The 22,948-nt window shown below is 44.2% G+C and overlaps 1 protein-coding gene across 1 annotated transcript in view; it reads left to right on the top strand.

The window, feature by feature from the left end:
• The first annotated feature begins 3,607 nt into the window (after positions 1 to 3,607).
• CCN4 (cellular communication network factor 4) overlaps positions 3,608 to 22,948 on the top strand; it is a 35,553-nt gene continuing 16,212 nt past the window's right edge. Inside the window, exon 1 of the mRNA XM_083856133.1 lies at positions 3,608 to 3,837. Within this exon, the coding sequence (XP_083712259.1) occupies positions 3,790 to 3,837 (48 nt within the window). The 5' untranslated portion in view covers positions 3,608 to 3,789. The remainder of the gene's footprint in view (positions 3,838 to 22,948) is intronic.

Genomic DNA, 22,948 nt, shown 5'->3' with positions numbered 1-22,948 from the left:
TGAGGAAGAAATTATATTAAAGGATTAGCCTGACAGAATCAGAGCTGGCTTGAACTGGGACATGCTGCCTGTTTCCTCTTCACTGTGGATGGCTGTAGAGTGATGGATAGTGGCATTGGCAGTCATAATTTCCATGGAAAGGGAAAGAAAGGTAAAGAGATAAAAGTCATAAAACGATTACATTCAATTTCCCAAAAAACAATTTAACACTGGGAATTAAAAGCAATGTGGCTTCCTTGCTTTATTAAAGAGAAGAGTCAGCAGTGATTTATGGAACCTTTGCATATTTATATGTTGGAAGATGGTGCTGAATTCTCATCAGCCAAGCAGACATTGGCAGAAAGATGAAACCAGCAAACTCAGACTGAAATATGGCACAAATATTTAATAGTGAATGTAACTGAACTCATCTAAACATGAAGTGGATTTTCCATCATTTGAAGATCTTAAATTGAAATCTTTGAATTAGACAGAGAAGTGTCTTTAGAGCCTTCATTTTCTGGGGTCAGTACAGGACTCCCCAGGATCAAGCCAGGGTGACACAGGATTGCAATGATCTCTTTCAGCATTGTCATCCTTAGAGGCACCTGAGAGCTCATGGAAGCCCAGCTTTGGGCTGCTGCTATCCAAGAGTTCAACAAGAGCTGAAATGTCCCTGTCATTTGGGATTTAATGAAATAACATTAGACCCAGACACTCCTCTAACTGTCCCAGTGTGCCACATCCACACAGGAATCACCATCAGAAAAGCTGCTCAGGCACCTGGACGTCTCAGCATCCCTGCCCTGGGGCTGCAGTCCTTGAGCCCTGTCTCATCCAAGCTAAGACAGAGTGTCTGGTTTGTGACCACTCTCGAGCTCATGACAAACTCTCCCAAGCCAGCTGAGGTGGGCTGTGGAGCTTCAAACAGCCAGATGTCCACATCTCAATGACTTCATCCTTGCTGACACACTTGACCGCAGCATTTGCTAAGGAATTCACTGAGGCAATGAAATATGCTGAGGAAATAGTCAAAGAGAGAGAGATAACCAAATGTTCTTTGGGAAAACTCCCAAACCAACACAATGCCATTTTTATGTAATTTCTGAATTGTTCTTTCCCTTGATGCTGTAGTCTGATACCACAGGAGCTTTGAACTCTTGTTCCGCCTTCATTTGGAAAGTTATTTTTGCTAGACCTGCTATCATGGCTCCTTCATCTCCAAGCCAGCAATCACAATTGGTATGAAATATTAGCCATCAGATTTACATCTGAGCTTTTTACCCTATGCTAACCCAAATAGTTTCACCTTAAAAAAAAAAAAAAAAAAAAAAAAAAAAAAAAAAAAAAAAGACCATTTCATCTAGGTCAAGAGAAGTGAACTCTCAAAATGTTACTTTCATTTCACAAAGTGAAGGTTTGGACACCAAAGGGGTTTGGACCTCAAAGTCTGGCACTCAGTAATATCCACCTGGGATGAACTCACCTGGGTGACACCAAGACAGCAGGGTTTGTTCTACCTTCCCCAGCAGAATATCAACACTGGACAATAAGATGTGCTGGTGACAACAGGGTGAAAGAGAAATATTGAAATAGGAAAAGCTTGAATAAACAAACAGAGGAGGAAGTGAGGAAAAGGGGGGAGGTTATAGACGAGGGAGAATAGACACAGTTCTGGGGCAACCTGACAGAAAATACAATCCTGAGCCTGGTCTTCAGGTCTGTGAGTCCTGGGAAGGGGCTGTGGGAGAGGTGAAGGTGCTGAAGGAAGAAGACAGGTCATGGAACTTCCTTCAGCTTGCATTTAATTCTGTTTGAATCATTTCCCAGAGCAGCTGTCTGTCCAGACTGCCACACAAACAAACCGATCTTTTGGAGCTCCTGGTCCAGCTGGTGTGAAACCATTAAACTGCCCATGTCACACAGCACAAAGGGACAGGAGTTACTGGAGCAGATTTCTCACCCTCCCTACTCCACCCACTGTCAGCCTCAGCCCTGAGCATTCAGCTGTGCCAAGTCTGTGGAGCAAACCCACACAGCACCAGATACCCAGGAGGGCTGGGGTAGAATCATAGAACAGTTTGAGTAGGAAGGGATTTTAAAGATCACTTGGTTCCGATCCCCCTTCTGTGGGCAGGCACATCTTCCACTAGACCAGGTTGCTCAGAGCCCCACCCACAACCTGAGCCCCTGGTCTTGAGCACTTCCAGGGATGAGGAATTCACAGTTTCTCAGGAAAACTTGTTCCAGTCTCTCACAATTCTCACAGGGAAGGGTTTCTTCCAAGTACTTACTCTAAATCTAACCTCTTTCAGCCTAAAGATATTTCTCCTTGTCAAGTCACTACATGAAGGCCAAAGGACCCTCCCCTGCTCCCTTGGTGCCCCTTTACAGACTGGAAAGTGCTAAAAAGCTCCTCTTGGTGCCTTCATTTCTCCAGGCTGAACAACTTAAACTCTCTCTGCCTTTCCTCACAGGAGAGGTACCCCATCCCTCTGATCATAGTGGCCTCCTCTGGGCTCACTCCAACAGCTCCGTGTCCTTGTGTTGGATGGCTGCTCAGGGTGAGGGGGTGGGAGTGGTTCCTCCCAACCCAACCCAGCTCATCTGAGTTCCAGGTTGTAACCAAAGTTGAGCAGAAGTTAAGGAAACATCTCAGTTCTAGTTTGGCCTTCAGAGTGATTCATCCACCCATCACTGCCCAGCCTGTCACATCAAGAAGAAAGGTTTGCCTACTTTTAAATTTACCTTGAAACTTATTTTAGCCCATGAATAAACTCTTACATTTAGGACCTGTGAAGCTGTTTAACAGGGTTTACCTTCCCTTTGCTAGCACTCATTTTCCTTATAATATTCTATTTCAGTTTAAGGATGAAAGAGGCTTTAAACTCTTTCAAATTCAGATTTAGAATGGCTGGGGAAAAACCTTTACCTGTGCCTAAGTAAAAGGAGAAAAAAATACCTCAGATATTTGTCAGCTAAAATCAGAGTATACATTAGCAGGGACACAGGTGATCAGAGAGTTTGGGGTGAGGTTTGAGTCCAGGGTGGGGTTTGCACTCCCATATACCTGGACAATATTTGTCATGCCCAGTGCTGGCACAGCAGGGAAGTGTAACTGGGCCCAGGGCTGATGCACATCACTAACATTGAAATCATGGAAGAGATGTGCAGCACGGCAGGGGATCGTGTGATCCAGGGTTGCTCTGTAAAGAGGGGAGACCCAAAGGAATCATCACTCTGCCTCCCACAGGGTGTGTGGGACAAATGTCCTTTTGCTCTTCAAATGAAGCCACTCTTTTTAAAAATCAAACAAATCAAACATCTGTGAACAATTGTATACGTGTCACGTCATTGATTGCAACCAGCAAAGCCAGATCAAACGTTTCTTGCTGTACTAGCTACATCACAAGAGTCTGAACGCCTTCAGCAAGAGGAAGGGTGAGCTCTGAGCCTTTCGGAGCTGTGCTAAAATCGCAGCGTGTCGGAGCCCCGCGCTGCAGCTTTCCCTTTAAGAGCCCTTTGGCTCACGGCGATGCACTGAAATGCAGGAGGTGGGACAACACCACACACAAAAATGAAGAAGTGAAGGCAGGAAAAGTTTCTCCAGAGGAAAAATGCAGGGCTTGTCCTTCACCGTGACGTCAGATCTGTCTTTAATAAAATCCCCAAAGAGCCAAGAGAAAAAGGCAGAGTGCCTGGGCTAGGTTGCCAGTTCAGGATTGCTCTGTATTCCCCAAAGTGGTGTTTTTGTTCAAAACGGCTCTAAATCTGGGTTCAATCAAATGTATTTAATCCCGGCTTCCAGGGATGAGGTGGCTTTTGCCCTGGATTCTAGCAGCAAGCAGCATTGTGCAGGTGAGTTTGGAAACTGTCGGGGAGACCCTCCAAACACGCTTGGGTTTAGTGCGGGGTGGGCTGGGAGAGCCGAGTGCGGTGCCTGCGGGAAGGTGGGCACGGGAAGGGTTTGGGGAGGTGGGAGGTGTGAGAGCAGGAGGGGAGAGGAGAGGAGAGGAGAGGAGAGGAGAGGAGAGGAGAGGAGAGGAGAGGAGAGGAGAGGAGAGGAGAGGAGAGGAGAGGAGAGGAGAGGAGAGGAGAGGAGATGCAGAAGTGTCTCAGAGTTGAGCTCTTCTCAGCATCCAGGTGAATCAGCACAGAAAACTGTAGGGTTTGTTTGTTTGTTTTCCTTTGTATTGTTACTATTTGTGCCAGGGAGCACAAGAAGGATGAGGAGATCCCCCAGTGCTGCCTGGAGGCTGTCAGGGCACCGGTGAGGAGGGGCCAGGGCAGGTTCCCGACGGGCGGCGGTGCCCAGGGCTGCCGAGACGAGGCGGTCCCGGTGCCGGTACCGGGCTGGCGGAGCCGTGACGGAAACGGGACCGGGAGCGGGTCCCGGAGGTGCCGCCGGCCGCTCCCGCAGGTGGAGCCGCTCCCTCCCTCCCCTGCCCTGGGGCCGGCCAGGGAGGAGGCTTTGATCCCCGTCCCGAGCTCTTGGAGCTGCTGCTCCGCGCAGGAACAGCCGCTTTCCTCCCTCCCCGCTTTGGAAAAACCGGTCTGGGGAAGCCGCTTCTTCCCCGAAGGTTGCCGGAGTTTTTTGCTTTGCTTTTCCCGGTGGGTGCTCGCAGCTCGGGTGGAATTCCCGGGCGAGAGGGCCGGGCTGGGAGCAGCCGTGGGAAGTGGGGAGGTCCGACGGCAGGAGCAGCCCCGGACCTCGGAGGGCGAGCGGTCCCCTGTCCCCGTCCCTAAGCCAGCTCTGTACCCTGGGCTCGGGGAGCCTCGGGGACCCTGGGAGTGAGTGGGATGTTAGAGACATCCTCTGGGCCGCCCAGCTTGAGGTGGGGTGTTCCAGCAGGCAGACACGGGTGAGCTGTGCCTGAGCATCCCTGCGCTCGGAGCGGGGTGACATCAACAGCTCTGCACAGCGTGGCAGGGGCTGCTGCCATCAGGGGCTGGCTCGCCTTTCGTGGGATACAGCGGCGCTTTAAAGCAGGAAAGCGGCACAGCAGGCACACCTGGGTGACAGCTGATGGCACCGAGATAAGTCCTGCGTGGATGCTGATAACAGGGGCTCTTCTGTAAAATAAAACACGCCACAAAAGTGACGGCAAACAAACCGCACATCTTAACGCTCCTGCGGGAAGTTGGTTCTTACCGCAGCTGGTACCTCTCAGCCAGGAAAAAAATCAAACAGAGGGAGGTGCCCCCTACCCCCCAAACACTGTCACTAGGGGAGATCTGTGTGAGCCTTGTAAATTGTGCAGTGGTTGTCCTGGGTTCCCTTGGTATCGAAGATTTTTGTAAAAAACCTGCTGTGGCATGAAAATCTGTGTGAGTGCATGTTTCCTGAGGGGGAAGGCAAGTGACTGCAATCCAGATATTGCTATGTTTGGTTTAAAGAGTATCTAAAAAGAGTTCAAAACAGTATGAAAAAAAAACCTAAAAAAAAAAAAAATCTTCTGGGTCTCAACAGTTCCAGCTCAGGCTCTCCATTGAGCAGAGCAGGTGAAGCAGCTCCTTGGAGCATTCAGGGACACTGTCACCTCCTGGACACACCCATGGGGCTGGAACTTGGGAGGTTGTGCTCAGAAACCACTGAGTGGGGATAATTTCTCCCCAGTATTGAACTGGCTTTCTCTGGACCCTCTCCATGCCTAAACTGAGATGTGATGGGGGATTGGTAGGCTGATGAAAAGCAGGTTTTTGTTTGTCATATACAAGGGAGTGGGGAAACAGGGATGAAAAATATGTACATCACTGATCAGTGAGGGGGGTGGGAAGAGAATCTGGGAGGGAGTATTAGCCTATGCAGTATTTAAAGGGCTTTTGGGAGCAGAGAAGGCTTAGTTTGGTCTGATTAAGGGTGCTGTATGAAGAAACAAGGAATATGGCAATTATTTTGGGATACTGTGAATATTTAGCTGGCATGGCGACCCCACTCATGAGATATTTGAGTTAAGTCATGACAGTCATAACAGATGAGTCCTGGTGAAGCTCTGACACTGCCTCACCTCATCATCCATGGTTTTTTTCTTTGCTGGCATAATCACAGCAGTAATAAAGATCTTTCTGGCTCTGCAGAGACATCTATGGAGTGGTAGCGCCAGGCAGGTCACTGTGCACATTGTGCAAAGCCCTGTGGTTTTCCTGGAGACTTGTCACTCTTCACACGTAGGAAGAACTATAGACAGAAAAAGATCTTCCACTGGGAAAGAAGAGGGTTGACCCTCTGGGTTAAATATAATATTATTCCAGGGAGAAAGACAGAGGAGATAATATAGGAAGGTCAGGCAATTACTCAAAGTAATTTCAGAAGACAGCTTTCAGGTTCTGCATCCCCTAGCACTGTCTGAAACTACAAGCAGTTATTGGGTTCTTAAAGAGTTTTATCAACAGGGGTTTTTATTAGGGCAAAACTGCACAGGTGATGGGCTTGTGGGAAAAAATAAAAATAAAAACAATAATAATAACCCCCCTCCCCCCCCAAAAAAAAAAAAAAAAAAAAAAAACCCACAAAAAAACCACCAAACTAACAAACAAACAAACAAATAAACAAACCCCAAACAACTAAACATGGCTGGGATTTTAGGCATAAGTTTTGAAAATTTTCTTGAAATACTTTTTTTTTTTTTTTAATTTTTTTTTTTTTAAACATACATACAAGGACAGAGACCATGGGATCCTAAGTCTCTTCAACTAGGCTGAGTGAGATTCCTCAGTGCCTGAGTCATTGTTGCAGCAAAGACTTGAAAACTGAATGAGTTAGTTCCTTTCAGTGTTGCACATTGAGGAGTCAGAGCCAGCACCTTCAGTTTCTAGTCCTGATGACTCAGAAGTGTGAGACCACTTATTCAGAAAGGACAAAATGTCCTAAACCAGGGTGGTGATTAAAGAAACTATTCTGTACTTTATAGAAAGTTAGTAAAGGAGTTTTTGTAGGAAGAACAGCATTGGAGGTTTCTAAAACGTTTGAAGCGGAGGAATGGGTGTTGTGTGGATCTGACAATCTAAAATAAAAAATAGTAGGGTGAATGCAAACCTGCAGATTTCTCAAATAGAGAAAGAAAGCAAAGAATCAAGTTGTTCTTCATCACATCTACTGGTAGGCAGGTATTGATTTATCTGATGTGATGGCAGCCATGGCACACAAACACAAAGCTTTTGGCTCTGATGGATGGTAAGGATGAGAGAGATGCTCAAAGATAGTTTTATTTGGCACCGTCTCCTCTGCAGACACCTATTTCACTATATAGTAACTGATAACAGTTACTATGTTAACACACAGCCAGTTAACACAGGCTATGTGTTAAGAACCACAATGTGTTCTTTTTTCCTTCTTGTATGAGGTTTATCTTACAGATGTAAAGCCAAGAATTTAATCTTTAAAATATTTGGATTTGGTAGCAGGAAAAATTATTACATTTCTTTGGGCTCTTCCAGGAAAAAACATATTCTGACCACACATAAACAAAAAACCCGAAAAAAGCACAACAAAAAACACAAAGAAAAAAATAATAAAAGTGACACCTTTATTCTTCCCTGCAAAAATCCCATACCTTTCCAGGGAGGGTGAGCTGAGGTTTACCTGTTAAGTGCTTCTTACCAGAAGGCTCCTGGTTTGCACCCTGGCTAATGATGCAGAGATTATCAGGCATCACAGGTTCAAAGTTGCTGTGCCTTGTCCTTCCAACCTTCCCACTATTCCCTCTTGCTTGACAACATCTGGTTACCAGAGGTAGACTGGATACACTTCCCTGTAGAAAGGCTCTTATCCTACACTTCCACAAATTGTAGGTGACAAAATTGCTCTGGTTTTAGCAGCTGAAGATTCAGCTCTGAAAATTAAAGGCTTGAAGCTGGCAGACGTAGCTCCCATGGGTATTGGCCGCACTGTGCACAGGGCCTTCCCAAAGCTGATCTTTCATCTGGCAGCCCCCCCTCACACATCCACTTGCAGGATGAAATCATTGCTCAGGCAACATCCTGAAGGTAGCACTGAATGCTCTTCACATGGATCAGAGCCCACACCCAAGTCTGTTTCTGATGAAGATGTTTCCTAAGTGCACACACACACACAGATACACACAGAGTTTCTGCTGAGAGAAGCAGGACCTGATGCATTTTCTTTCATAATTTCTCCTGTAAGTGTCTGAATTTGCTTTGGTAGCGTGAAACAATATCTTTTCCAGCCTCAACCACAACAGAGCTGTGGACAGGGATTGGCTTCCTCACCCTCCTCACTTTTGTGCCAGTGCCTGTTTATGTCCCCTGGGGCAGGTCCTGTCCCCATTCCACACTGCAGCAGTCCTGCCCTCAGGTGAGGCTTCTCCAGGAGAAGGCATTAGTTAAAAGTGATAGCTATGGATTTTAGCAAAAGTGTGAGACTTATATGATGATTCTGTGTGTCTGTCCTTTCAAAGACTCATGAATGTTTAGTTTTTCCTCCCTTCCCCAGGTACTATGGTCAAAAATTTCAGAAGTCCTCTATACCCATAAAGGGACATTTTTCCTCTTCAGAAGCATGTTAGGATGTTAAGAGTTGCTTTAGCATCTTGCCAGGGCTCAGCTTACTGAGAACTGCTCTTTTTTTGGATGTCTCAGTGTCCCAGAGGGGTCTTGAGCATTCCTGTCTGGACAGCCCTGGCTCTCATGGATGACTGGAATTGAAGCTGTTTATAAACCCAGGAAATAATATCATGTATGTGAACTTTGGCAGCTGTGGCCTGGCAAAAGCTGGACACTCACAGCTTCAGCTGAAGACACATTTGAATATTAAACCTGACAGTGTCTCATGGTGTGGGCCAGAAAGAAGGGTGAGATTTTACTCAGTCTTTCAGATTTGTCAGTAGGAGGTTTGGGTAGGTATCCTGGAATAAGTTGTTCCTCCTGCTTCCCCCTTTGCTTTCGTGTGATATAGTTCAAGAATCCTCATTCTTATGGTGCTTACCTTAAAAACACAATTTCCCTTTTCTGTTGAGTGGAAACATTGACTGGTAGTAGACAGGCTCAAAGAAATTCTACCCATTTGTTTCCTTTCTGTGTTCTGATGTCCACCAAGCTGGACTGGTCTTCCAGCACCCAATTTCCCCATCATTCTCTCTCCACGTGTTGTGCCACCCTGGGTTTGCTGCATCCTGAGGTGAGTTGTCTTTGTCTTCCCATTGCTGCAGGTTGACAGGAGATCACAGATCTGATTTTTACAGATGTGCTACAGGGTCAAGGGACTCTGACTGCTGCTTTAGGAGCTCTGTGCAGGTATATTCCAGTACTGCTCTGAGTTTCCTATCTATGGGTGAGGATCATGGGTTCTCCTACAGCTGTGATGGTCTCCCAGTTTTGAGTTGTACCTCTGCTGGTGCTCTGTTATTTATTTCATCCATGCTGAAACCTTGTGTGTGTTCTGGCATCCTGGGTGAAGCTTCTGAAATCCTTTTAATCCCTTGTATCTTCTCACAGACTGCTGCTGGGCTTTGTAATCCTTGCATCTGGGCTAGGTGTGGGAAAGTAAAAGGGAAACAGGCATTTTTTCCTCTGGGAGCACCAACCACCGGCTCTGTCCCACATAGTAAATATCCTTGTGGTTGGGGAAGGAAAGGAGAGCCTTTAGGCTGAAACAGCTGTGGAAGAAGATAACACTTAAGCTGAGCTTTGTGGCACAACTCAAATAATGAATTTCTAATACTCGGGTTGGTAATGCATTCCAGGACTGTGTGGTCATCTCAGTTCCTCTTCTCTTTCTCAATAGCTCCCACGTTGTTCTTCTGTTTTATTATCTTCTGTTCTTATATTTTGTTAGTTTATTAGTCTGGGTCTGTCATTCCACTTAGTCTGTAAAGCAAAGGAGAGATGAGCGAGTTGGAAGGCCAAGTTTCATGAAATCCAGGATGGTGTGCAATGAGCCCAAAAGGAAACCTGAGAGGTATTTGCAGAAATAATTGGGGCTCATCTACGGAGGGTTATGAGTCACCTGCACAGTTAAGTCTTTGCTGTCACAGAGCAATTCCAGCACTGCAAAATGGACTTTATGCTATGATAAGGTCCAGCCTTGCAAATTCACAGCATTTCCTAGAAAAAATTACCTCATACATGGTGATGGAAAGGCACAGTAAGATCTCTTTGTCCAGCATTTCACTGACACTCAGATGTCCAGAACTCACAGTACCTGTAGTGTTTGGCTGCTTTCATACCTTTTGATTAGAGCTGAAACAAACTCCTTCTACTCAAAATAAACTTGCCCTTTTCCTTCCAAACATATTGAAATAATCTCCAGTAACAGGTTTTCAGGTAGATATGATGGATTGATTTTATTATTACATCTCTAACATGAAACTATGTAACTTGACTCAGTTAATATTTACATTAGATTCAGAAATATGTAGATATCATGTGTAGTCATAGAATTACAGAATGGTTTGGGCTGGACAGGACTTTCAAAGGTTATACTGTCCAACCCTGCTGCAATGGGCAGGGGCATCTTCAACTCAACCAGGTTGCTCAGAGCCCTCCAACCTGACCTTCAGTGTTTTCAGGGATGGAACATCCACCTCATTTCTGGATAATCAGTGCCAGGGTTCAACCATCTCTCCAAAAACCTTCCTTATGTCTAATCCAAATTGACCCTCCTTCAGTTTAAAACCATTACCCCTGGCACACTTGCAGTATCTGTATATAAGGAACAGAGCACAGTAATGTCAGGAGTAGTAACCAGCTTTGTAATTCTGCACAATACCTGACAGAAAATCACCTATATGCCACCAGGAACAGTGCAGCCCACACAGACTTCACAGCTTTGACCAAAATTGCTCTGAATGACTCACAGACTATCATTATTAGACACTTCTTTTTTTATTTTCATTAGAAGGTAGCAATAATTTATAAGTGCATGAACTGTTGCACTTTCCCTTTTCTAGAATTTGTAAATGTAACTTACACTTTAATTTCTGAGTGGCTTAAAAGTTTTGATTCTTTCCATGCTTCACCAGTTTTCCACACTACCATCAGGCTTTTGTTGTTGTTGTTGTTGTTTTTTTACTGAAGCTTTTTGAGTTACAAATGATAGCAGGATGGGTAGGGGTTGTTTTTTTCTCTTGCTGAAGTTTCCTCTCCTCCACACACATATCCTTGGCCTGTGAAAAGAAGAATAGAGTGAAAAAAATGGACCACTGCTTTGCTCCACAGTTTGATGCCTTTAGGGGATAACACTAATCACCCAAAGCAGTGACTCTGTGAACATGTTTTATCCATGTAGGGACCAGCCTTCTTGCACTGGGCAAACAATAATATACCAGGGCTCTGCAGAGAGACTGGGAACTTCCCCAGAAAGGGCCATGACTATCCTATAGCATCTCCTGGCTGTGCTCTGCACCCTTGTGCCATTATCACTGCAGTGCCTGGTGTCCTTGGCATTCCCACAACTGTGAGTAAATGAGCCACTCTGTATCTGAGGTTTTTAGACTTGCAAATCCTCCCTTTGTTTTTTTTTTTCAAGTCCACCAGTATATTCCTGGGTATATGGGATGGCCAAGCAGGCTATAGCTCACATTCATGATCACCAACTTGTACCAGCTGTGACAAAGGGAGCTCTCTGTATCTAGGCTGGTCAGGAGGCAAAGACATTGAAATCCATACGGGGAGAATTAAGTTCTCCTCTGAATGGCTGGCACATGTTCCTGGCTGCCCCCAGGCTACCAGTTCCCTGGGTTTATACTGACAGCTGGGTCATTTTAGCTGTTTAGCAAGGAAGGACCAAACCACAAAACCTGCAGCCAATGCTAAGGATCTGCAAGTGGATTACACTATAAAACTCTTTAGTTACATTTTAATGAGGGGGGAAGAAAAGGGTGGAAAACAATAACTAGGAAAAGATCCAGGTTTCATTAACTAGTTGGGTCATTCAGCAGGTGATTTACTAATAAGTACTGCTGGTAATATTTCCTGCTGGATCTTGGATTTACAGGACTGGATCATACCCACAGCATCTGTGTGTGGGCTGATAAACACTGATGTAAGAGAATGAGGGCAAAATCATTTGGCTCCTTTCTGTGAGTTTTATTTCCACTTTTGACCCTAGTAGTTAAATATAAAATGACATCCCTGCTATTTAACACTGCAATTCATTTATGGAGACTGTTCACTATGAATTTTCACTGTTCTAGTAGAGTCCCAAGGGTACATTTTTAAAATTACATTTATTCAAACATTTCTATGAGGCACAGCAGTCCATGAGCCTGACAAAGGGGTCATAGACAGTGGAATTCTGGAGGTTGCTTGACTTTTATTTCCAGTTTTTGCACCAAAACCTGTGCTCATTTTGCTCAGTGCTCTGGGGTTCTCCACAGAAGTGGAGTGATCCTGATTATAGAGGCTGGTGAATTCCTTGCCCACCAAAGCTGGGTGTGGATGAACTCCTGGGTTTGTGGTGGAACAACGCATTAAATGCCTAATTTCAGGCTCAAATAAGACGTTTCTGCTTTTTAAAGAGGATATGTTTAATTCTGTGTGGCTTATATGTGTGCATGTATATACATATATATATGGTACATATATATGCACCCCCACTACCTTTGTATTTTTTTAGTCTGTGTCAGTTTTTCCATTCATACCATACAGAGACTTAAGGAGATGTTTGTGCCATCTTTTTCACTGTCTCTCCCTGTCCCAGCTATATTAAAATGCTTGCCAGAAGATCATCTGAGAGGCTGGAGTATTTGATTAGAGGAGTAAATTGATAATACAGCAGCAAAGTTGAGATCCCTTCAAAACCTCTGCATCCTCAATAACTGTAGCATTTTATAGAGCAATTATTAAATAATTTAGTTTTTTTTTCCTGTGTGACTAGATGACTCTAAAGGAGTTGATCGAGGTTTCATTGTTCACCCTCTACCATACAAGGGAAACTTCCTTAGAAAAACTACTTCTGACGGGATATAAATATCCCGGCTTAACACCTCCCGCCCCCTCCCCATACGCTTCTCAAAAACTGATTTTTCTGGTGCACACGGTGTCCGTGGAGCATCCTCGGCCCGGGGAATGCTCGGGAGGAGCCGGCCTCAGTGCAGGTCTGCTGGGGAGCATCATTCGTGCACCAACACTGCCCTCTCGTGTCGGGGCTCTGGGACACCAAACCACGTAATTAGCAATTCATTTTTATCCTCCCAGAGACCAAGCACACAGCTGGTGTCCTCCTCTATGGGTGGAAACAGCAACGTTAACTGTTTAAGGGCTGGGATGTTGCCACTGTGCAGGCTGGCGTTGTTTGGGATGGGGAAGTGGCAGTAGCGCCCTGGCCTGAGCCAAGTTCTGTTTTGTTTTGCTTTGTTTTGTTCTGTGTTATGCCATTCAGAGTGCCAGCAGGTCTCTGGATCAGAAACAGGGATTTTGTCACCTGTTTGGTTTAGCTCTGGGCCCCAGCAGTATCAGAGCTGCCTGCAAGCAAGAGGGAATCATGTGTGAAAGATGCATTTCATCACTTTGCATAGATCCATCAAGCTATAAACTGCTGATCACCACTGATGTGTGGGATTTGAAGGTGCTGGCGAGGTGAAAGAGTTCTGCCCTTTTGCAGGCATCAGGTGCATGTGAGGGTTGAAAGGCAAACACTAAGGAGCTGGCTTTGCTGAGCTGGCAGCACCTGAGAGGCAGCTCAGTGGAACAATTTCTTTTTTGCATCCAGTAAGAACTCAGTGACTTAGTTCATTAGCTGTGTGTAGGAGGAGGGATCATGGTATGGTTACAGTGTAGGAACAAGAATAATTGCTATTTCTGGCTCTGACACAGATATCCTGTCTGCCTTTGGGACAGTCATTTCACCTCTGGGACCCCAGATGAAAACAGGATCATTTCATAATATCACCCTCATTAAAGTTGCTTCTTTCCACTATGAGTAATCCCTCCTAGAAACAGAATGCGACACAGTCTTCTTGCTTGTGCATGTAATGTGTGTACATTCTGAGTTGGAGAGCTGACACCTTTAAGTTTACCAGCCTTCATATTTAATTCTTGTCATGTTTTTAGGTTCATTCTCTGACATCTCTTTTTACCAAAGCTCTGAATTTCAATTCTGTTTCCACTGACCTTGGGATCCAGGGGATTAATTCTCCCGCTCAATTAATCCTTTTTCTATATTTATATTTTCACTCCTTTTCTTTTTTCCTTAGTGAATTTGTGCCAGGAAATGTTCTCTTTTCCTTGTAGTTTCAACTGAATTTAATTCAAAATCTATGGGTTTGCCCTCAAAGTCTTGTAAAAGTCAAGGCCTCTCTCTATTTTCTTTCTTCCATTTTTGCAATGTGTCAGTTTTTGTTAGGGGTAGTAGGGAAGGTACAGCTGCTTTTTGGGGCTTTCTGTTGTGCATTAAAAGAAGGTCTGAGCTTTAAGTGTATCTGGAATAAAGTCTGTAGTGCAAAGCCCAGGATGGCTCAAGAGCTGGCTCTGACTTCTTCTAAGCCCCCTCATTCCCATGGCACAAATTTGTTATTTTTACTGTTTCCAGGCCAGATCTTCAGGAACAGCCTGTTCTCCCTGCTCAGGGTCTCATCACCCCCACTCTCTTCTCTTTCATAGCACATGGGACAAGATGCTGCCTGTAGCCATCACTCTGCTGACTGCTCCTCCAGAGCAGTTCTCACTAAAAAGAAAAAAAAAAAATCCCTTAGAAAAAATTGTGTGGCTCACCCCATCTCCCAGGCCTCAGTGAGAGACTTGTCCAGGTGATCTTCTCTCCAAGCTCCCTTTGGCTGTGTCTCCCTGCTGGCTTCTCATCCTGGATGCTCTGCTCAACTGCTGCTCTGGGCAGCCAGGACGCGGCTGAGAGAGCCCCGTGGTGTTGTCCTGTCCTGTCCTTTACATCCCGTGGCCACAGTCCGGGGCTGCCAAGAAAAACCCCAGTTAGTGACCTTGGAGCCTGGTCACCCAGAGCCCCAAGTGGCCTCACCTTGCTGTGGGCTCCAGGGTAGGAGCAAACACAATACAGAGCTGTCACAATGCAGTGGCCCTGTGAGCTGACACGAGGGCTTAACCAGCTCTATCCAAGCCTCTCATGCCAAATAGTCTCAGCCAAGTGCTGCTGATTTTCGGAAAGGGAAAGAATTCTTTCCCTGGCCATGAGCTAGCAGCCAAGAGAAGGAACTCTCCCATTCCAGGTCTGTTGAATTTTAAATGTGAGCTCTATGGAAATCCAGACCAACACGGACCAGATGTGGAGAAATTGCCCATGACAAAGTAAAGAAACTTTACAAATCTGAGAAAACATCAAGGTGAAAATTTTGAATTCAAGGTTTCCTTTAAAGAATGCTATCAAGTAGCCAAACAATTAAAAAGAGATTTCCCTTAAACCTGAGATGCAGAGATGATCTCAGAACATCTGTTGATGGGAACTTCCTCATGAACCCCAGTTCACTGCTGAGGGAAGCAGTGTTTTGGAACAAAACCATTTTTTTCTTGCCTTCTCACGAACATTGAATAAATCTTTCTGAGATATTTGAATAGCAGACATTCCAAATGATCTTAATGTTATGAACATACCTGCTGCCTCCTGGCAGCTGCCCTGGATTTTCAGCCTCTGCCTGTGGAAATCCCAGGTGCTTTTTTGGTATTTTTTAAAGATCATAATATTTTCTGATCATCCTATTTCCCTTTGATGCTATTAAAGTCTAAGAAAGTTATTATTTTGGTGGTTTTGTTTGTTTGTTTGTTTGTTTGGTTGGTTGGTTGGTTGGTTTTGGGTTTTGTTTGTTTGTTTTTTGGTCAATCTATGAGGATTATTCCGTGCTATTAAAATCTATAGCATTAAATGATACATCACTATTTACCCTGAATAATTACGTGAAATAAAACCCCCAAACAAAGAGGATACAGATTTAAATCCCTCTTAATGATTGAAAATAAGGTTAAAATGTAGCAGAGTGAATGTGAAACCCAGGCATCCTCTCTCCATCACTACTACCAAGCAGGCAGTATCTGTTTTCTCTTCTGACCTGGGGTATTAATGGTTGTGGGCTCTGTGAACATGGGGAGTGTGACTCTGATCCCTAAAGGTCAGCCTTAAACTCCCCCCAACCACCAGTTTGTAACAGACTTGAAATTATTAGTACTTGGCTCGCAAAATGAGTATATTTGGAAAAACATAATGTTTTTCCTTCTCATTTTGCATCAGTATCTTTGCAACAGGTTGGCTTGCTTGTGTGTCTGTGGTTTGTTTTTTTCTAATAAAAGAGACTGAGTAGGAAAGACAGTCCAAGTGCTGTGTAACAAAATTTGCAGTTTTTAACTCACCTTCTGATAAAAATGCAAATGCCCTTCCTGCCATATTTGTAGAGACCTGATGAACTGTTTCAGAAATTGGGGGTGGGGGAAGAGAGGGAACAGGAAGAAAAGTCCTTTTGTATTACAATTAAAATGCTGAATTCAACTGTTTTCTTGGAAAGCTAATGGGAGCTCTGTGTAGGGTCAGAGACCTGAGACAGATCCACACCAATGTTCTAACATCTCTTTATTTTTCTCTACTTTGTGTCTGAGTTTTATATTGAAACCAGTGAGAGTTGGACACTCCCCTGAGGCTCAGAGCTTGGCTGAAGGAATTGAGAAATAGGGGATTGAAATTATAACTTCTTGAGGCTATTCAACCACAGAGAGTAGGGGAGAGGGGAGAAAAGTAGCCTGGAGACCAGGCAAAATGTGGGGCTGTATGCTGAGAGATGGACAGTCACAGAGGTCTGGTCCATACCCCTTTGGATGCTTCTGGCTCAAGCTTGACCCAAGGGCCTGTCAGTCATCCTCATGTCAGTAAATTCCCATCATGTGAGACTTCCTTGGGCCTTGAATAGGCTTTATGTCTTCATGGTGGGCTGGAAAGTGGATGCTACAGCTGATAAGTGCTGTGCCAGCACATTAGAATCTGCCTTCTCCCCTCTCTGTCCTTTGCTGCTACAGAGTTTGCACACTTGAGGTCTTTCTTTTCTTGTTATAAATCTCCACTGTTAATCTCCTTGGTAGGTTTGAGAAAGAAAAGGACAAGTTTAAAAATGCAATCCTGACTCAGGATTCCTCTTCCTGTTGATACAGCTGTGTTTCCTACTGGATGGCTCTGTAAACACACAGTTTAACCCTTCAGATCTTGCAGTTATGTTGCTTCAGCATCACCAGTTTCTCTCCTTAAACGGAATTTCTTACCTTCTCTATCCAGAGCATCCTTCTTCTTCTTCTTTTTGCACATCCCCACACATTACACATCCTGCAGTAGCTTAACACTTCATTCAAAAGGAACAGGATTTCCTCTTGCTGTTGGTGAAAACAGCTGCTGTCCTTCACAATCTCTGATTTGTCTTGTTTTTGTGGAGGGGAAATCATTACATCTTCTAGGTTTAATCCACAATAATTGAAACCATTAAATTCCCTTGCAAGAGCACCAGCAGAAACCCAATGTACCAGAATTCTGTAGAGAGAAATTTTAGTGCATGAGATAAGAAAATGTCTAGTAGACCTCAGATTGGGATAAATTACATTCCAGGGGTGTTTCAGCCCTTCGTACCAGAACAAAATCTTCACTGTGCCTGTTTTCATTCTTGGTTTGCACACTGTTTAATAGATGGCATTGGGGCTATCATACCTTATTTAATTGCTGGTGTGCTGGTTTAACATGGCATTGGTGATACCATACCCACTGGTGAGGACCTGATTGCATCTGACTGTGCCATCCTGAGTAAAACCTCTGCTACTGGAACAACAGGCATATCCTGCCTGTGGAATTTGCTGGCTGCCAGATCATTGTTTCCCTTATGTGAACAAAAATGGAGAAACCCTTTTTTTCTAAAGCAGAACTCTTGACGGTGCTCAGCTGTGGTGCCCCACCAGATCTGAACTCTTCCAGACACATCTGAAAATCATATTCATAAAAATTCATATGCTAAAACCTGAATAAGGATATTTCTATGGGTGAGTGGACAGAAATTTGTTCTTCCCAGGTGCAGTACCAGCAAAGCCCTGAGGTTATAGCCCTTGTAGCAGCTCTGGGTTTGTCACCTCTCCCTATCCATACTGATACCTTCATAGGGAACTCCTGGGACCTCCCTCACCTGCCTTCATTGCCTTCTCCCTGGCAGCTGCACGTTCCTCCATAGTCTGGGCAGCTCACAGTCTTCAGAGTTTGCTCCTTGTAGCAAAAGCATTGTCACCATTCATGTTCTGCAGACACAGAGAGGTTAAAGCTGAGTTCAAAGTCACGCCCTACTCTTCCAATGTAGAGTTTCTGTTCTCTAGCTTTGGCTGCACTAAAATCAGGCATTTTATGTAGAGTTGTCAGGTCTCCTGAGAGGTCAGTGCAAGGATCTCCTCTGCATTTAGCAGAGAGGGGCCCAGGGTTTGCACCCAGCAGCTGTGAATGCAGCTCTTTGCTCAGAGCAGCTGAGGAGAGTGGGTGGGTTTTCACACATAATGTCACCAGGGCCAAAGATCCCAGTGACCTACTGAGTTTCTCACAAGTGTGGTTACTTCTTAGAACCAAACCTGAAATCTTCTACAGCACTGCACAGAGAGCTGGTGACTTGCTCGCCCAGCACGTTCTTGGAGACAAAATGCTCGTACATTTGACTGCCAGGAGGATTTATTTGTGTACTAGATCAAATTAATTTGTCTGTGAAAATTATCTGACTTTTATTAGCATAAGTATTCTTTTGAGGCATTGATGTTTTAGTCATGCTGTTCTGCCTGTCATTTCTCCTTTGCAGTGACTATGAGAAGTGAACAAGATGCATCCATGTGCAATAACCACGTGGCTTTGTGGTCTACAGTAGAAAAGGAACTTCTCTTTTGTAGTCTTATTTGTAACTATGTCTCACTGCATGGGAATCTCCATGTCCCAAACAAAACTGATTTCCTCCCTTTCCTCTCCTCTCTCCAGCTCTGTCTCTCCAGATGAAAGGTTTTGGCTTGTTCAGCCTGGAAAAGAGGAAGCTTCAAATTGGAGTAATTTTGGTCTTCTATTACCTATAAAAGCAGCTTATAAAAAAGAGAGGCAAAGACTTTTTACATGGGTAAATAGTGACAAGTCAAGGGGGAGCAGTTTTAAATCAGAAGAGGAGATATTTATGTTAGGCATTAGGAAGAAAACCTTTACTGTGAGAGTGGTAAGGAACTGACACAGTTGCCCAGAGAAGTTTTGGACTCACTGTCTCTGGAAGTGTTCAAGGCCAGGCTGGATGGGGCTCTGAGCAACCTGGTCTAGTGGATTCTTGCCTTTTCTGGGGAAATCTGGTCAGAGATCCTCTTGGATGTGTAAGAAATTAGTAGCTTCCACATTCACGGAGAAGAAAAATGTTTATTTTCTACCTTTAATGGGATAAATTAACTCTCAAATGACTCAAGTGTGCTCTAAAACTTTGCCCTCCTGATGGGCTTGTCTTGAAAGCAGATTTTCTTTTCCTTTTTTAAAGAAAAAGTGGATTTTGGTTTGCTTGTGGTTGGGCTTGTAGCCCACATGAAGTTGATGACAGCATTAAGAAAATGAATAATATGTAAAAACAATTAATGTTTTTACATCTCTTATTAGATGCTCTCTTGGAAATGCAGGGCTAATGTCGATTTCTAGCATGATCCCCAGATAGGTTAAAGTCTGTTATGAAGAACTCATCTATCTCAGATTAGTGCCAGCTTTAAGGGATAAGTTTCATCCTAAATGACATTCAGTCTGTGGGCTTCTGATGTCCTTCTGCATAGCTCTTAATTCAGGTACTGTACAGCATTTCACACCTGACCACCATTGAGACTGAGCTGAGCGGCTGGGTAAGAATATCACTAGATCCCTTTTCCTAGATTTCAAAGAAAGAGGATGCTGTTATCTGACATTGTCTGTTTTAGTAGACTACAAACTACCTGTGCAGGCTTGTCACTTGCAACAGATCATAAAAGACTGAGCACAGGGTTGTCCTGGGTCTGGTACATCTGGTGATGAGTGCACTGAGTATCTGAAATTTCCAGTCTCCTCCTTTCTACTTACAAAACCTGTACTCTAATCTACTTCAGTGTCTCAACTACCATCTAGAAAAGTTAACAAATTACAGATTGTTTTAGTGTTCCTTTCCATCCTCATAGCTTTAGGCCTCATGCTCTTTGATATCATTGGGAAGGGTCACTGTGTACAAGTTTTGGCACATAATGTCTCTGCTCCACATGTTGAGCTAGTAAATTCTTCAGATAGGCTGGGCTTGTTCCAGGGATTTAGGCAGATAAGCTCAGCAAAGCTTGGGAAAAGCAGGCCTCTAGCTAATCACTGTGCTCCTGCTAAATGATCTCACCATAAAATTGGCAAGGTTGTTTGTGCTGATCTCGGTTTAACTTCTAATATGAGCTTAGAGCAATTCATCATTTCTCTAGCTTAGGGACCACCCTGTGTCTGGCTTATTGCCTACCTGCTGTGCATGGCTGCAGACTCCCTTCCAGCAATGGTCTCTGTACATTTGTTCTCATGCAGTGCTTGCAGCTACATTTGTACCGAATTTACTTGTTTTATTTAAAAGTCTTTAATCTGTTTTTGTATGTGTGTGTGCATTGTTGTTTTGTAGATTTTTGCTTTTCAAGTCAAAGAAAAAATGCCTCAGAAGGCTTGTGTTAGCATTCTGCTGCTTACTCTTCTTTTTAGGCATCAGGTGTCACTGCTGCAAAGGGCTTCAGATTTCCCTTGGAGAACCTTTTCTCCACATTCTAAAGCACAGTGACAAAATACATAATTAAATCTGTCGGGGGGATTTTCAGAGGCAGTTGTTTGACATTGGTACCCTGTGATATGGCTAAAAGCTTGATACCAGCTTTAGGAAGAAAACAGATTAGGAAGATAATGTCTCCCCAGGGAATTCTCTACTTCAGTTCCTCGAGGATGTGATTTAAAGCAGCATCTGTTCTGTGCTGTGTATCTTTTTATACTTTCCTTCAGATCCCTGAACTGAAGATTGTTTAGATGTGTGTCTGAGTGAATCATTTCACACTATAGTACAGAGAAATGTCGTGGGAATACTGTCTGGGATTTTGAAAAAGGCAGAAAGGATTCACATGGTGTCCCACCCTTCGAAGGAAGGGGAGCACCCAAGATTCTTAGATGTTCATGTTGGAAAACAATGACAAAAGTCAAAAGTTGAATTTTTGTTTTTCAAGTCAGTTGACAAAGTTGACAAAGTTTTATTGGTAAATTACTCACTTTGCATGGAATTGATATAAGTTAGACCCTGTTCTAGTGTAAGCACATGGCAGTGGGGTTTGGGTAAAGGGATGGGGTGATAGAGAAAAGAGACAGATGGATTGGAGTAAAGAAGGGGAGAGAGAGAAAAAGGAAGGGAGGAGGGAAGAGAGACATCACCAGTCCTGGTGAGCCATCTGATAGGGTGTCCAGTTTCCTGGGGGGCACACACACCAGGGCTTCATGGGGGTACTATTTTATTGATAAATCTTCCCTGCCTGGGAGATAAGTTTCTCATTTTCTATGGAAATTGTTTAGCATGCACAGACAGTCTGTTCCTCTTGATTTTTCTGGAAATGGGTTGGAGGGCTTTGGATATATTTATATTTAGTGGTCTTGATTCCCCTAGAGTCCATGCTTCTTCCTCAGCCTCATCCTTGCCCTTGTGCTGTACTGCAATAATCTCCAGGAACCAGAAGAAGGACATTTATCCCAGAAATGTACTGCTTATACCTGCCTATGATCCCTTCTCCAGCCACATCCTGTTCTTTCTCACAGTGTGTTATTCACAACACCCTTGGATAACTCCACAGCTATTTGGCTGTTGGTCTTTGAGGCATCCACATTAGCCCCTTATCTTCTGTGATTCTCTGACTTATATAACAGTGAAGGCAGGAAATATAACCCTTGGAAGTAGCACAAGCCATGGTGCTGTTTCTGTCCTGATGTCAGTGTGATCAGATGTCCCCAGAGAGTGATGGGGAAAAGTTAGAAGGTATTCAGTTCCCTTTTCCCTCTCAGTGACAACCTGGGCACACCAGTTACCTCATATTCTTGGTTTGTCCCTCACCCTGCCTTTAACCATGTCATATGACTTTAACTCACAGGGAGGTTTTGTGGTTTGTCTTCTGTGTGAGTCTCTTTTTCCTCTACACCCTCAGAGTGATGACAGCACTCATGCACTTTCCAGATGTCTTACCACTACCACAGTCCTGTCTTCAGGGATTTCCAGATGCCTGATGCTTGTTCAGAACATCAGTCAAACCTCTTGCTGTCTGGATGCATCTTCAAGTCGTGTTTCCCTTCTTTAATTTAAATACTATTCCATTTGATCTTTGGAATTTAATCTATTCTTTTCTCAGAGGAACTCATGGTGGCAGATATCAGCTGAGTTTTTCACAATACAGATGTGAAAGTACCACAAGCTGAGCTGAGGTGGAGACCAAGGTGCAAGCTTTGTCCTTGCAAGCACAGCACAGCAATCCTGTGGATGGGATTTGTCACTGCTGGTACTTAGAACTGCATTCTTGCCATTATTCTTTTCCCCTGCTTGGTGTAAGATAAAATGTGATGATGCTCCTCTCCCACTGCATGTTTCGCTTCTTTCCTGATTTGGTTTTCTAAAAAGAACCACAGACACTAGTTAAAGTCAGGTTGAGTGTTTGGATTCCATGATTCTGTGGAGAGAATCTGCTTTCCTCACAGAAATATGGTCAGACCACATCCAGATCAGGCAAACACCTACTGTGCTGTTGCTACAAATGTACAAGTGCTTCTTTACTGATCCTTTTGCACACACAGAACCAGCTCATTTCAGCTGCTACAAGAGACTTCTGCCATCATTTGCCTGGCAAAGGGTGAGATAATATGGGTTTGCCCATACTTCTGAGGGCTAGCCTGGGAGAGAAGTAATTCTTATAATTAATTTGAGTGAGACTGCTCTTCAAAGGTGTTTTGTAAATCAGAAGGTTTAATAAAGAAAAAATAACCAAACAACAAACAGAAAACAAATAATAAGCCACGCACAGG

Source organism: Zosterops lateralis (assembly GCF_965231275.1).
Source record: "Zosterops lateralis genome assembly, chromosome: 1".
Lineage (NCBI taxonomy): Eukaryota > Metazoa > Chordata > Aves > Passeriformes > Zosteropidae > Zosterops > Zosterops lateralis.
Note: the sequence above shows the minus strand (reverse complement) of the source record. Positions and strands in the feature narration are given on the sequence as shown.